Source organism: Budorcas taxicolor, chromosome 20 (genome assembly GCF_023091745.1).
Source record: "Budorcas taxicolor isolate Tak-1 chromosome 20, Takin1.1, whole genome shotgun sequence".
Lineage (NCBI taxonomy): Eukaryota > Metazoa > Chordata > Mammalia > Artiodactyla > Bovidae > Budorcas > Budorcas taxicolor.
The window spans coordinates 65,962,278-65,977,930 of NC_068929.1; the positions used below are offsets into that span (position 1 = coordinate 65,962,278).

The following is a 15,653-nucleotide window of genomic DNA, read 5'->3' on the forward strand; positions in this document are numbered from 1 at the left end:
AGTTGGACCATAAGGAAAGGTGAGCGCTGAAGAAGTGATGCTTTTGAACTGTGGTGTTGGAGAAGACTCCTGAGAGTCCCTTGGACTGCAAGGAGACCCAACCAGTCCATCCTAAAGGAAATCAGTCCTGAATATTCATTGGAAGGATTGATGCTGAAGCTGAAACTCCAATACTTTGGCCACCCGATGTGAAGAGCTGACTCATTTGAAAAGACCCTGATGCTGGGAAAGATTGAGGGCAGAAGGGGACGACAGAGGACGAGATGGCTGGATGGCATCACTGACTCCATGGACATGAGTCTGAGTAGGCTCTGGGAGTTGGTGATGGAAAGGGAGGCCTGGCGTGCTGCAGTCCATGGCGTCACAGAGTCAGATATGACTGAGCGACTTCATTTTCACTTTCAAGAGGGCAGGGTGAGGATGCAGAGGTTCCAGCCCTGCCCTAGGGCACCTCGCTCCTGCTCCGTGCCCGTGGCTGCTGGCAGGAACTCCTGTCACTGTCACCTCCAGGGGCCAGGCTGGAGGCCGCCCTGGAGCAGGCCCTGGCTGAGCCCAGACGGAAGTGCCCCACGGGGCCCTGCATGGCGCGTCAGTGCGTTGCCCTGGAAATGATGCTTCTTTCTGTTCATGGGCCCGAGCTGCTTACATGGCCCACTGGCCACAAGAATCCAGAAGTGTGACCCTGTCGGGTGCCCAGAAAGTGCTGGTGTGACAGACACGCAGAAACTCTGTGGCTTAAGGACAGATGTATGACCCCACGGTTCTGTGGACTGGAAGCCCAGATTGGCTCATGTTGGTTTCTCCACTCTGGGTCTCCTGAGGTCCCAGTGCAGGTGCTGGCTGGCCAGGCTCTGGGGAGGATCCGCTTCCAGATACAGTCGACTCTTCAACAACAGGCTTGGACTGCAAGGGTCCTCTTGCAGATTTTGCAAATGAGATTTCTCAATAGTAAACCCACAGTACTACGTTTGATGTTGGCTGAATGCTCAGATGCAGAACCGAGCCCATGGAGGACAGGCTGTAATTTTTTCTTTCATTTTCAACGGCACAGATGGTCAGCGCCCCAACCTGTGTTTAAGGACCAGCTGTTCCTTGCAGCTTAGGACCAAGCTCTCGTTTCCTTCCTCAGGACCTAGAGGCCTTCAGGGCCTGCACGCGGCCCCTGCATCTCAGGGCCAGCAGGTGGGCGTCCAGTCCTTCGCACCTACCCACCCCCCGCTTCTGCTGTGGTTGCATGGGGCCCACCCACGTCAGCTTTCTAAGGTCTGCCAGCTAGTACTTGACTCCACTTGCAAAGTCTCTTCACAGCAACACCTGGATTAGTGTCTGACTGACTGCACCAGCAGGCTGAACCCTGGTATACATTCCTGCCTACCACAGGGAGGGGGTGGGTGCGTGAGACTCTAGGTGGGAGCACGGAAGCTGGAAGTCCACAAGGTCAACTTCAGTTGTTTTTGAAACAGGAGTTGAGATTATAATGCAAGTATTGATAAAGCTCTTACTGCTTATCTTCAAAACATCTGCTATATGAACTTGAGTTTATTTCAGGCTGGTGCAAATTATGTAGCCCCTCTTGAATCTGTCCGTGACCAGCACTACTCATGAAGATTAGACGTACTAACAGAGCAGTTCTCAACCATTTTGATTTCAAGATCCCTGAATACTCGTCAAGACCTGCGAAATGCCCTACCCCCTGCTGCTTGTTTATGCCAGTTACACTAACCGGCATTCAATGTGTTAATGTAATTTTCTATTTTCCAAAATGAAAAAAGGGAGCAGCAGCATTATTTTCCACTTTTGCAAACCTCAATGCCTCTCTTTACAGAGGACAGACAATAAGTTCTCCTATCTGCTTCGAGCATGTGCTCAGTCCCTCAGTCGTGTCCAACTCTTTGTGACCCCATGGACTGTAGCCCCCCAGGCTCCTCTGTCCATGGGATTCTCCGGGCAAGTATACTAGAGTGGATGGCCATTTCCTTCTCCAAGGGATCTTCCCGACCCAGGGATCAAAACCATGTCTTCGGCATTGACAGGCAGTTACTTTACCACTGAGTCACCTGGGAAGCTCTATTTCTGTGTGATTGCTTGTAACTACAGATCAAGCCATTTAACAAACATCAAACAGGGACTTCCTTGGTGGTCCAGTGGTTAGAACTCTGCTTTCACTGCCAGGGGCTGAGGTTCTATCCCTGGCCAGGGAACTAAGATCCCAGAAGTGGAGTGGCATGGCCAGAAAACAATAAAGCAGCTGAGTGGCATCGCCAGAAAACAATAAAGAACTTGCCTCCAACCCCTGAAACGCTGAATAAAGCTGGAAGTGCAGGAACTGGGAACCAACAGGACAGTGTTGGGTACTGTGTGGGGATGTGGCCTCAGGGTCAAGGGCTTTATTGGCATGAGATACTGCTGCTGCTGCTAAGCTGCTTCAGTTGTGTCCGTCTCTGTGCGACCCCATAGATGGCAGCCCACCAGGCTCCTCTGTCCCTGGGACTCTCCAGGTAAGAATATTGGAGTGGGTTGCCATTTCCTTCTCCTATGCATGCATGCATGCTAAGTCACTTCAGTCGTGTCCGGCTCTGTGCGACCCCATAGACAGCAGCCAACCAGGCTCCTCCATCCCTGGGATTCTCCAGACAAGAATACTGGAGCAGGGTGCCATTTCCTTTTCCAATACATGAAAGTGAAAGGTGAAAGTGAAGTTGCTCAGTCGTGTCTGACTGTTCGCAACCCCATGGACTGTAGCCTACCAGGCTCCTCTGTCCACGGAATTCTCCAGGCAAGAATACTGGAATGGGTTGCAATCTCCTTCTCCAGGCATGAGATGGGGGTCAACCAAAGCACAAGGGATGTAAACAAGCCATTTGGAATTGAAAGATAAAAGGCAACGTGGTACCTAGAAGAGATGCTTTTCCTGGAAAGAATCAAAAGCATGTGAGCAACACATCTACGAGTTTGTTCATCAACTATGCAGTTTCTTTCAACCAAAACCCTTCAGGAACGTCTGTGGTTCCCTGTTGGAGTGGTTTAGTCTTCACTCAACCACAAACCGCTTCACGTAAGAGACTCTGGTTCAAAGCAAGCTGTTGGATGTTCTTCACAGGCTGAAATCCGCCCTTGTAAATCAACTCATCCAGACAACTAGGTCAAGACAGTTATCTGAGTTGGTCTGTGTCTGCACTGAAACCAAACTTGAAATCGATGCATTCTGACACTGCACCCAACAGGTAGTAAATTATAAACGAGCCACTTCAGAGGCCATTTTACGATGAGATACATACTAGGTTGTACGTTCATCAGGAAGAATGATGTTAGTGTTCCTTGCTAAGTTTCCTAATGAAACCACCAATGTATTAACATGGAGCAAACACAACGACCCAACAGTTAAGACTGGCCAGCGTCCAGGTTCTCAGGAGAAACTAACGGCTCCAAACTCTCTCCCCTGGTGGCACAAAAGTGCACTTCATCATCACATCCTCAAAGCAGCATGCTTTTAGAAAAGCAAACACAAGCCAGGAGGGGGCAGAACAGCACGGGGAAGGGGCACCCCAGAGAAGTCGGCCAGGCTGTCTGACCCCACTCCACTGAATGCTGGCTGGAAGACGCTGGCCAATGAGGCCATTTGTAAGATGTGAACAGTAAGGAGGCTTTCTCCAACACACGGTGGTAACAGGTGAAGCACTCGGAACACAGCCTGGCCTCTGCCAAGGGCTATGCCACTGTGAGCCAGTACTGTTTAGTTGCCAAGTCACGGCGATTTGCTTCTTGACTCCATGGACCATGGCCCACCAGGTTTCTCTGTCCATGGGGATTCTCCAGGCAAGAAGACTGAGAGTGGGTTGCCATTTCCTCCTCCAGGGGATCTCCCAGACCCAGGGATCAAACCCACAGTAAGCAGAACTAACTCAATACCAACCTACACACATGGTAATTGCAAGGTGTTTCCTTCCACTCAACCCTTTTTTTCTGTTTCACTCTAACCTTCACTTGGTTTGTTCCCTGGAGAAAAGCCCAACTGGCTTCTGAATGGCCTTCTAAGCACCTGAGGGGGGGCCAGTCTGTGCCCACCCGGGCCTTCTCTGCACGACACTGGCCAGGGCTCTGGGTGGAGCCAGGCCAGGATAATGCCAGGGGGCTGTGTGAAGATCACACCATTAATGCTGGTCTACTCAGCACTGTGGGAACACCCCAGTCAGTATAACCGAACAGCACAGAAGACAGTCCACAGTCGTATGGTGGATACTCATCTCTGAAGGGTCTCCACAATCAAAGATTCACCCATTTAGACAGATGCAGCACTTAAATAAATTTAATAGGACCAAGCCCATATTCCTCAATGTTAAAGTAAATCTTGAGACAAACCAAACGTTTAAAACTGTTAAAAACAGGTCGTACATTAAAAACAAAAAAAATTAAACTCAAACCCCTTCAATTAAGGCATTTGATGAATGTTATAGTGAATGTTTAACTTAAAGAGCAGAATATAAAGGCTGTTTAGAGTTCCCTTTAATATAACAAATACAAAACCTTGTGAGATCACCTCTACACTTCCATGTCTCTAACAAGTGAAACTATGGTTACAAATAGCTACTGTTGTCATAGCATCTACGACAGTGTCTGATACCGGACGTTAACAATAAATAGCTGTAGATGCAGCACAAGACCCCCATTTATTTAGTCACAGGAGTGGATCTTACTCCTTATTTTACTCTAAATTCTCTTTACTCTTCAGATTCTCCAGGCTTACGGATGTCGTCAATCTTCAAAATCATTCTGACCATTTGTGTTGCAAGAGAGATCTGTTGCTTTTTGCCGATCAAAGTTTCTATGACATGTTGATGTTTCATATCTGAAAAACACAAATTCATTATTCTAAAACAGCACACTCTGATCATTAATGGAAAGTGAACGTCGCTCAGTCATGTCTGACTCTTTGGGACCCCATAGACTATAACCCGCCAGGCTCCTCTGTCCCTGGTGATTCTCCAGGCAAGAAAACTGGAGTGGGCAGCCATACCCTCCTCCAGGGAATCTTTCCAACCCAGGGATTGAACCCAGGTCTTCTGAATTGCAGGCTGATTCTTTACTGTTTGAGCCACCAGGGAAGCCCGTTATCATTAATACCTTGTTCCTATTTATCAATCAAAGTAAAACTTAAAAGACACAGAACTTTGAAAGCCACTAGTCTCGGTTATGTTTTCAGAAGAATACAATTTCATTACTTCCCAGGACATTCTGGAATGTGGGCCTGGTTACTGGAACAGTGTGGAGGACAGGGAGTCCTCTTCAATAACAGGGTGAATTTCTCAGTGACTTGCTAAAGAGGCAATCATTCAGTGACTTCTCACCCCACAAAGTTCCCTAAGCTATTGGTTAGTAAGCCCGAAGTCAGATCAGACGGTGCCTGACATGTAAAGCTGCTTCAGCAAAAACACAGACATTCAGGTTAAAGAAATGTAAACTGTCTGACAAGAAGTTGCTATTACTAAATCCTCGGGTTGTTAACCTAAAATCCAGAATACACCTGTAGTTCTGAGTAAAAAAAATAAGCCATCAGATTCTGTGGTCAGGATTGAGACAGAACCCCAGAGATGGCCCAACTAGTAAGGAATCTGGGGATTCACCAGGACCACCATCCCACATGCTAGGGCTGTGCTACCGTTTCAGCAATGAATGATGAAGTGCTATGAAGCCACAGTACACACTGCATTTATAAAACACCCTCTGATTTACGGGACGCACCCACAGAATCGGTGGTAAACTGAAAGTCAATTTCACAGCTGTTCACTGACAGACATTTATATAAAAGAAATGAGATGGGAATGATTTTCTACAATGGAAATCACCTTTGGAATAAATACTGCACTGCATTTTTTTGTTGCAGCTTGCTAAAACCAGCATCCTAACAATTCCCCAGGTAATTATATCAAACACTAAAACTCAGGACCTGGGTACCTGAAGCGTGTTCAAGAATTTAAAAAGCCAGGACCAGTTCATGGTACACGCTATGCAGCAATAATTCCCCAGCTTAGGTCAGACTGCACCCAGTGCCTCACCATTGGTCCCCTTGTGCAGACAGTCGATCCCAAGGGCAGGGTTCACCTCCTTCACTTGTCTGGCCCGGACCTCGGTCATGGTCTGGATGGGGTTCATGCCGCTGTTCTCGGCGAGCGCCATGGGGATGACCTCCAGTGCGTCGGCGAAGGCGCGCATGGCGTACTGCTCCAGGGTCGGGCACTGCGAGGGCACAGGGTTACGTCAGCGTACTTGACAGAACCCCCAGCAGCTATTTGCGGACATCACAGAATGACACCCTTGGACAAACTAACTCAGGACGAGTCCTCAGAACAGGCCGTCATACGAGTGCAGCTACAGGGCGAGGGTGCAGAAGGTACACGCCAGAAGTCAAGAGAGCCAGTTTTCCTGCTGCACCTTTAGTTACAACGTCTAAGCAATTCTCAATTCCAGTTAATACTAAGTGTGCAGAGATCTGCGTCAAGGCTGCAGTCTGAAAAAGGCTGACAGACGCTGGCCTGTGGTAACCCACATCCACATCCTCAGGCATAAGGATCAGCTCAGATCAAAGGCCCTGAGTCCAGCCCCCGCCGCACACCATGCGGTCGGTCACACACCGCGGTCACAGGCCCTCACCTTGTCGGCCTCCTGGCTGACTGCCAGGGCGCAGGAGATCTCCGCAGCGCCCCCGCCGTACACCACGCGGTTGTCCCGGATCAGGTTGCGGATGACGCACAGAGCGTCATGAAGGGAACGCTTGGCCTCCTCGATGATCTGGGAAAGCAAAGCTGCCCAAGTTAACGGTCCTATCTTCAATTTCTACTTTTCCTCCCTATAACGTACTTAGGGAAAAAACTCCCAAAATACCGGAGTGAGCCTAGGACTCACTCCAGGACATATGACCAAGTGGTAAAGGGGGTCAAACAAAAAAGACAAAGCAACAGCCTTACAATGAATGAGTCTTACTCATCGTGATGCACTAGAAACCCATCCTGGAGAGTGGAGAGTGCACCCACGCTCCCTCAGGTCTGCGTTTCTACCTGAGACTGAGGAAAGGCAAGTGTGCCCTGTAGGCCCAACAGTGGCACATGGTCTTCAGGGTTTTACACTGTGACACAAACTTATTTTATCTTTTTTTGGGGGGGGGCGGGGGGGCGGGTAGGGGAGAGGCCCGCACTGCGTGGCTTGAGGGATCTTAGTTCCCCGACCAGGGATCGAGTCCAAGCCCCAGCAGTGCAAGAGCAGAGTCCTAACACTGGACTGCTAGGGAATTCCGGAGGTGTCCCTGCTTCTCCAAGAAAGATGGCCCCGTCCTTCTTCAAGTGTCCCAGCTAAATACATTATGTGAAAAGCCCAATCACATTCCAGAATCAGAAACAATGCAGGACAAATAAGCGAGTCCTTACCATCTTATTTCCTCCTCTGATGAAAATGGTGACGGCTCTGGAGTTCTTACACTGCTCGATGACCAGCATCTTGTCTTTGGTGGTCCCAAATGAGATCTCTTTCACAAGACCCGCAAAGCCCAGCTTCTCAGCTGTGAGCTCTGAGAACCGAGGGACGATGCGGCCGCCTGTGGCGATGGCGATCAACTGACGGGAGGAATGGAAAGACCAGCGTGGTGAGCAGGGAACTCTCAACACCAGACCACAGATGAGCCGAACGTGACCCACGACCGCCATGCTCCCTAGAACCACCGCCCAAATCCAGCCCAAGAATCAAGGTCCAGCCCAACACCTTGTTCAAGGAACAAGGTTCTGAAGGGTGGGCGACCTGCCACTATGACCCTGCACACACTCTCAGCTCTCCCCCTTTCCCTCCCGCCCCCATGAGGACCAACTACGCCTTGTCTGTGGGGCCACAGACCATGTCTGGGCAACTCTGAATGTTTATGAGGCTGACACAGAAGTGCACAACCAGTCTGCCCCCTCAGAGGGCAAAGCAGACAGCAGTGAGAAAGGAAAGCACCTGAAAATGCCACGGAATGCCAGAAACACATGCACAAACAGCAGGAAGATTCTAGCATTTCCCCCCTTGCAGCTCAGCCTCTGGTCTGTGGAGCCTCAGCACAGTGTGGGAACCACAGCAGGGCGAGGTCACAGGGGCTTTGAGCAGAGATGCTCTGTGAGCTCAAGCCCTGCATGCAATCTCCTCGCAGGGGGCCTCCTACCTCAATTTCGGGTCCTCCGACCCAGCGAACCGCCGGCAGGTCATTCTGGAGAAGTAAATGATTCGCTTCATCGTCAAAGCCCCATTGGCAAATAGCTAGGTTAGCACCAGTTTCTTTAATCTGGGAAAGAAATGCCACAATCACGTTAACAGAAGTTATTTTTTATGCTCTTCTGTTGGAAAAATGGTTGAAACCAAGGCGAGAAACACAGCTGGGTATGTAGGTGGGAGCATTAAAGTACAGAGAAGAGAAAGAAATACACAAGTGGCTATGTTCTGTCAGCTCTAGTTTAAGTCTCACTAGGAGCAGTCTTAAGGCACACCTGCCGGATCATCTCTTCAAACTTCTCCTTTTCGTACTTCTGAAGGGCTTTAAAATCTTCCACAGAGGTCACATCCAGCTTATGCTTCGTCTTTGGTTTTGGTGGCTCAAATGGACACGTGAGGATTGCAATCTTAGCATCTTCCACTTGCTGCAGGAAGAGACAGAGACGTATGAACTACCTGGAGGGCTCAAGAGGGAGAAGCCTGATGCCACGGAGGCACGGCTCACCTTGGGCATCTGCGGGTGACTGAAGTCCTTGTCCACGATCACGCCCTTGATCAGCTTGGTGTCCTCCAGCCGCCCGCCCACCTTGCCTTCTACCTTGATGAGCTCGAAGTCAACGTCCCTGCGCTGCATGTCGGCCACGGTGAGGACGGCATTCACGGCGATCTCGGCCATTTGACGGTGACAGCTGTTAACCCTGAGGGGACACACAACACTGACCTTTCCTGTCCACGCGACAGTGACTGCAGCCAGAAAGAACACGTGCTGCAAAACTCAGACAGCACGGCACAGCATGACCCACAGGTATGTTACATAACTAACACATTCAGCGTCCCCAGGGAACAATGTGACCACTACCTGTACTTTCAACAGTCTGGGGAGTGACGCTTAACCCGGGTCCAGGGACTCCGAAGGGAATCATAAACTGGGATGGGAAAAAAATTGTTAATAACTGTACTGTACTATTTTCTTCCATTATGAATGTACACGAAGAGACCACTAACGTATGTCAAGAACCAAAAATTTACCAAGACCACTACTTCGTAATAGCACTAACACTTTCAAGTCAAAACAGAACAGGAGAGAGAGGAAACTACCAAGGAGAAGCCAATCTTATCTACGGGACGTGCACCACTCAATATCTGAAGCAACTGTTCAATTTCCCATCTGATTCTGAAAAAACCACAAAGCAACTGTAGCCCTCCAAATACAGTGCCTGGAATCCTAAGTTACCTGGAAAAGATAGCCGAGAAACTACAAACATTGTGTGTCCTAAGTAACTGACAATGTTTCAAAGTATGTTGAGTGTATCTGGCCCTTGTTGGTCCATTTGAACGTTTTCTATAGAAAAGATCTACGCATACCGGAGTTTTCTAAAGACTTGCAAATAAAGCTGAGTCAACTTAGAAAGCAATAACACAGAATGTGTGCCTTTCAAGAAAGGGTAAAGCCTTCCTTCCAGGAGAACCAGAGTGCTGTACTTACAATAAAGGCCACCCCGGGCAGTCACCCCTCCGAGGCGTGGTCTCGGCTCAGACCTGCGACAAGGGGGCAGCTGGCACCACAGAGGACAGAAGGAAGCAGGCAACTCGGCTGCACTTGCCCCACCCTCTAAGATGAGCCCATGTCATCCTTTAGGGCACAAATTTAAATACTTCCCAAATTGATGTGGATTAAGACAAACTGTGCAATAAGTTACCTTACATTAGGTTTTTATACTACATTTTAACAAGAGCCCCTAAGTCTCCACTGCTTTTCAAGGTGAGCTTGTCTCGTGGCTGAGGCGGCTGAGTCTCCAGGGGGCAAGAGCTATTTTGTGTCTCCAAGACTCTAGCTCTAGGCCTGGCAAGTAATGAGCACTATGTAAATGTTAGCAACAGCCCGTGTAAGACAATTTCAAGACTGCCCCTTCATACTAAACTAAAATTCTGGATCATTCAATTCCCTGTTGAATAAGGAGCAGAACCTCTCCATTAAAATGCTTCCTAGCAAAGAAATGGTAGAAAGTGTTAGAAAAAATGAGTATTGCCCACTAGTAGGATCCTTTACCACCCTAGCCTATTTTGAGAAATAAAGAACTAAATAGCTTACAAAAACTATCAAGGGGACTTAACCAAACCTGGAAATCCAGCCTCTAACAAAAACACAAAATGCCCATATTTATATCTGCAGTAAAGAGAAAGTAAACCCAAGTAACAAAACCAGAAGGCAGTCATTAAATCAGTATGAAGCCACCGTGGATAATTCTGAGCTGTCTTTAAGACCCAGCACACGACCACAGCCTCCTGCACGAACGCGCCCTGCAGCCCCGCACTGTACACGCACACTTTGGAGCCCAGTGTGGTCTTCGCCGTCTGGATCAGGGGCTCAGTGTTCTTCATGTCGACAAGGACACTGTCGCTGATCTTGTCCAGGTGTTCAATAGCGATGCGGGCGGCCTGCTCATAGCCGTCGGCGATCCTGATGGGGTGGATGCCGCGGTCCAGCAGCTGCTCAGCCTCTTCCAACAGGGCGCCAGCCAGGACTGCGGATAAGACAGCACACCTGGCTCAGAAAACCGCTAGAACTCAAAACACATGAGATGCTGCCCTGGAAATACCAAGGTTCCAGATTTAAGCTAAAAGTGTCTCAGAGGTAGAGGCCATCCTTAAAAATGGAGCCTCGTGTTTTGGTTCTAACAGGTACACAGATGGATGCTCAACTCTCAGTGACGTACAGAACGCAAAGAATGTAATACACAAACATTTTTATAAGGGAAAAAAACTTCCCGTTTCCTAGGCCAAGGGTTTCTATTCAGTGAAATTTATGCTGGCATTATACAGTATTAAATAAAATTTGTTTACTATCCCTCCCATAACCTGTTGCCTTCCCCTCTCATTTTAGCATCACAAAAATTAAGTTTGAATGCTGCTACACTCCAAGTACATCCAGAACAGTGTTTGGTTCCCAATGAATGTATAAGATATTTGCTGAATTTATTAATTCAAATTTCAAATGCAGAAAAAATAACACTGAAGATATTCATCTCATCAATTCTCCTAAACTTAAAAAATTTTCAAACACTGAAAACAAATTTCAAGAGTAATATAACGAATAGTTTACTTATTAAATCAGACATGTCACTCCTGAATATTTCAACATTCAGTTCCTAAGGACAGGCAGTCTCCTGCATTGCTGTAACAAAACTGTCACACTCAGGAAATCTTTTTTTTTTTTTAAGGAAATCTTGACGTTGGTAAGATACTAATACATGACCCACAAATGACTCCACGTATCCCAAACATCCTTCAGAGCTGGGAGAAGGAAATCTGGCACCCAGCCAGGTTTCACGCATTCGAGCTGCTATCGCTTCTCTTGAGCTCCCTGAATCCAGAGGAGCTGCCTAACTCGACTCCCCACCCCCTTCCTCTTCTTTTATACTGACACTTTTGAAGCGCCTGGGCCATTTGTCTTGTATCGTGTCCTTCCACATGGATTTGTCAGACTGTCTCCCCATGATGTGATTCAGAATAAACACTCAGCAAGCGTGTTAGGCTTGTAACATTCTTTGCAACCCCACAGACTGTAGCCCATCAGGCTCCTCTGCCCACAGAATTCTCCAGGCACGAATACTGGATTGGGTAGCCATTCCCTTTCTCAGGGGATCTTCCCGCTCCAAGGATCAAATCTGGGTCTTCTCAACTGCAGGTGGATTCTTTAATGTCTGAGCCACCAAGAAAGCCCTTAATATTAAATAACTCCTGTCAAATGAGAAAGGACATTTTCCCTTTTCTTACCAACCACTCCTGTGGTTCCGTCTCCGATCTCATCATCCTGTGATTTGGACAGTTCAACCATCAGCTTGGCGATCTGGTGGTCAACGTCCATCATGCTTAAGATGGTGGCGCCATCATTGGTCACAGTCACGTCACCATCTTTATCCACCATCATCTTATCAAGCCCTAAGAGACAACCATGTTTAAAATGACTGAGGGTGAAAAAAACCAAAAACCTTACCCTAAACCTATAAAACAGTTACCTTGACTTCTTGACCCAGTACCTATCTAGGAGCTTATTACAAATAATCCAACATACATGAAGGAATATCTCCATGAAGACCTTTTTAGATTGGCTAACCTAAAGCAAAACATTGGAACAATTTAATGATGGCTAAAACCAGAGAAATTGCAAAAAAAAAAAAAAAAAAATTATGGAGCATCACTAAATGTAACATCACAAAATATAATGTTGCAAAAGACAATAGCTATGATTTGGAAAATGCTAATGAAATTATGTTAAGTGGAAAAAACGCCTGACCTAAATTTGGATGTAGCATGATGACTTTAACTGTGCTGAAGGTCTGGGATACATCCCAAACATATGACCATATTAGGGGGAGGATGAGCCCCCCTGTCTCCTAACTTTCTGTAAACAGGTTGAACTGACTATCCTATACAACTTTCCTGAAAAACACAGAATGTTAAGTTTCTTACCGTTTGGTCCAAGTGATGTTTTCATTGTATTTGCTACAGCCTTCGCTGCCATTATATGAGACTAAATGAAAAAGAAAAAGCCAATATTCAAGTTAGACATAATTTTAAGTTAAGAACATATAACTGATGGCTGTAAAACTCATGACACAGCTTCTATTCTCAAGAAAAGGCAGCAGACAGGTCCACATCTACCTGTGAAAACTGCACAACTCCTAGTGTTAGAAGACAATTCTTGTGTAAAACAACAGAGCCAAGTGCTCTGTGCTCGCTCTGTAACCCTCAACACCTCTAACGAGGCAGGTTCTCCCGGCCCATTTTACAGGCAAGAGCAGGGACAGTCTGACCCGAGGGGCCGTGCAGGACCATACGAAGCTGACTCCACGCGAGGAGTGCAGCTGCCAACACACAACACCCCGAACTGTCACACCATGGTTTACTGTACACAACTCCTCTCCCCAAAGGTCCAGTCAGTACACAACCCACAACCAAGAACTGCTCACCAAGGCAGTCAATGCTGAAAATAACAGAAGCCCAAATGCATCCTTCTCCCTTCCCATACATAATTACACTCATATTGCCTCCAAATACCTCATTTCCTGTCTTCCTATTCCTGCCGTCACCAACCTAACTGATCCACCACACCACACAGATTTCCAGGGTCTCTCATTCACTGATCCTTCAGATTCATCCAGCTAAGTCATCCATTTTTCCGAACGTGTTGTTTTCCTCAGTCCCCAGCCCTTAAACGAAGTCACCAGTACTCTGACTCTCAAGTCTGTAAGTTTCAGGTGTTCTTCAAAGTCTGAGACCTCGCTCTGTGCCAGTGAGGGCGGCCAAGGCCTGCTCCCCAACATGCCCTCTGACCCCTGAAGCCTTGATGAAGACCTCCGCTCATTAAATCCTGACCAGTTTACAAAGCAGTTCAAATGCAATGTTCTGTGCAGCTTTCCCTTGTCACCCCATCTCACAGGTTAACAAGACACAAAGTTCACTAGGTTTGTAAAAATACTGGTTATTCTTAAAATACATCTTTGACTGATAGGTCTGCACGATGAAATATGTAAAGAATAATGACCACAAACAGGTGGTTCTTAACCAGGGGCGAATGTGCGCCCAGGAGACATCTGGCAATGCCTGGAGACATCCCTGGTTGTCACAGTCAGGGAGGGACCGGAGAGGGTGGAGGCCAGGTGCTGCTATGCATCCAGTACAGGACAGACCTCACAACAAAGCAGGATCAGCCCCAAGGCCGCGGAGCAGGCTTTAGACCACTGGCTGCAGAGTCAGACGAGGCGGGTCTGAACCCTGGTCCTGTTCTTTACTAGCTCTGGGGCCACGTTTCTCTCTAAGACCTGTCTCAAGAGACCGAGGATTTCAAAGATGTGGCAGAGGCAAAATCACCTGTGGCTTCTGTTATACTGGTATTTTGGGTGCATGTGTTGGGTGTTACTTTCTCTGCTGGTTGCTTCCCATGAAAAACAGAACTGAACATGTAACACAAGTGGCCTGAGTGCCCACCACTGGTCAAAGGCTGGGCGACCACTTCTTAAGTTACCCCATTTAATTCTTGTCCTCCGCTTGACAGGGATGTATTGCCCCCACTGGGAAAGGAGGTGTAACTTGCCCTAAGTCCAACAGCCCGGGACAGACCTGTAAAACCTCAAGACACTAAGGGACAGCTCAGACCTGATGACACGGTCATACACACCAACTTCATGGACTCCACCCCAATGCCACCTCCTCAGGCACAGTTCTACTTCAATTGTTACTCTGTCCAAACGCCCTGCAACGGCTCCCTCCCATCCCTGAGCATAACATGGTCACGTCAAGGCGCTCAAGAACTTCCACCTGTGTGAACCCCTGCAACTCAGACTATGCTGCTAAAACCAGACTGCTGTCTCCTCCTCCAAGGTGCCACGCGTTCTCCGGCTTTTGCTGTTCCTCTCCCTAGCAGCTAGCTCTCTCCCGTTCAAAACAGCGCTCCGTCCCGGACCAACAGCCAATCCTCTACCTAAAGTATTAAGGATCCCCTCTGACTTTTGACCAGCACGCACGCTCTCCCATAGCTGGTGATTCAGGTCACACACTGCCTTGTACTACGATTATTGGTGACCACTTTTCACTTTTGCAGCTGTATTTTCTTCCTTAAAAGTGTACGTTTTTAACTTTTACGAGACCACACCCAGAACACGCCATGTATAAAGGAACTCAAAAATGAAATTACGCTGTCAATGGCTAAACCTTTAGGATGCCACGACGAAAATGACCCTCATTTCCTTTGAGGCCGTTGCAGGGACACCGACTGAAAGTTAAGAGCCAGCGTCCTAACCGGGCAGGTTACCTGAGAACACCCCCCTGCATCCTACAGACGAAAACACTGATCGGTTGGAGAAACCAGTGGGGACGCGCCTTCACCGCCTGAGAATTCAAGCCGCCCCACCCAACTCTGAAGAGCGCCCGCGGGCCACCCTAATCCCCAAATGAGACTAAAGGCTTATACGTCGATTTTCCCGGGCGCGGGGCGAGGGACTGGAGACCAGAGGGGGCTCCCTCAAGCTCCCCCCGGAGCACATGGCAAAACGCCTCAGACATTGCGCAGGCGCAGAACCACGGGCTTCGCCCGCCTCCCCTCATCCCACCGCCAGTGCGTCCCGGGCCCGTTACCTTGAGGGCTTCAAGTCCCATAAGACGAGACTTGCGGTCCTGATCCTTGATGATGAGGAAAGGACGGCCATATTCATCGAAGGCGAGGGTCCCCACGGACGCCATGATGCGGCAGCAAGAGTTACACTCTCTCAACCGGCGGAGACCACGCCGGAACCCAGAGCCCGCCTTCCTCTCGCGGGAGGGCGCAAGAGCTCGCGCAGGCGCAGTGCAGGCCGCCCGAGACCTATTTCTCACTTGAGACTAGTTTAACGCCAGACAGTACCTTCTGGAAGCAACGACCTTCG

At 48.4% G+C, this 15,653-nt stretch overlaps 1 protein-coding gene across 1 annotated transcript; it reads right to left on the bottom strand.

The window, feature by feature from the left end:
• Positions 1–4,488: 4,488 nt before the first annotated feature.
• Positions 4,489–15,535, bottom strand: CCT5 (chaperonin containing TCP1 subunit 5). The gene is made up of 11 exons (XM_052659053.1): positions 15,367–15,535; positions 12,703–12,763; positions 12,007–12,171; positions 10,556–10,754; positions 8,735–8,927; positions 8,505–8,654; positions 8,183–8,302; positions 7,419–7,604; positions 6,649–6,786; positions 6,054–6,234; positions 4,489–4,846 (listed from the first exon to the last, which is right to left on the bottom strand). Exons 1-11 carry the CDS (start codon positions 15,469–15,471, stop codon positions 4,719–4,721), a joined length of 1,626 nt encoding a protein of 541 aa, XP_052515013.1. The 5' UTR covers positions 15,472–15,535; the 3' UTR covers positions 4,489–4,718.
• Positions 15,536–15,653: the final 118 nt, after the last annotated feature.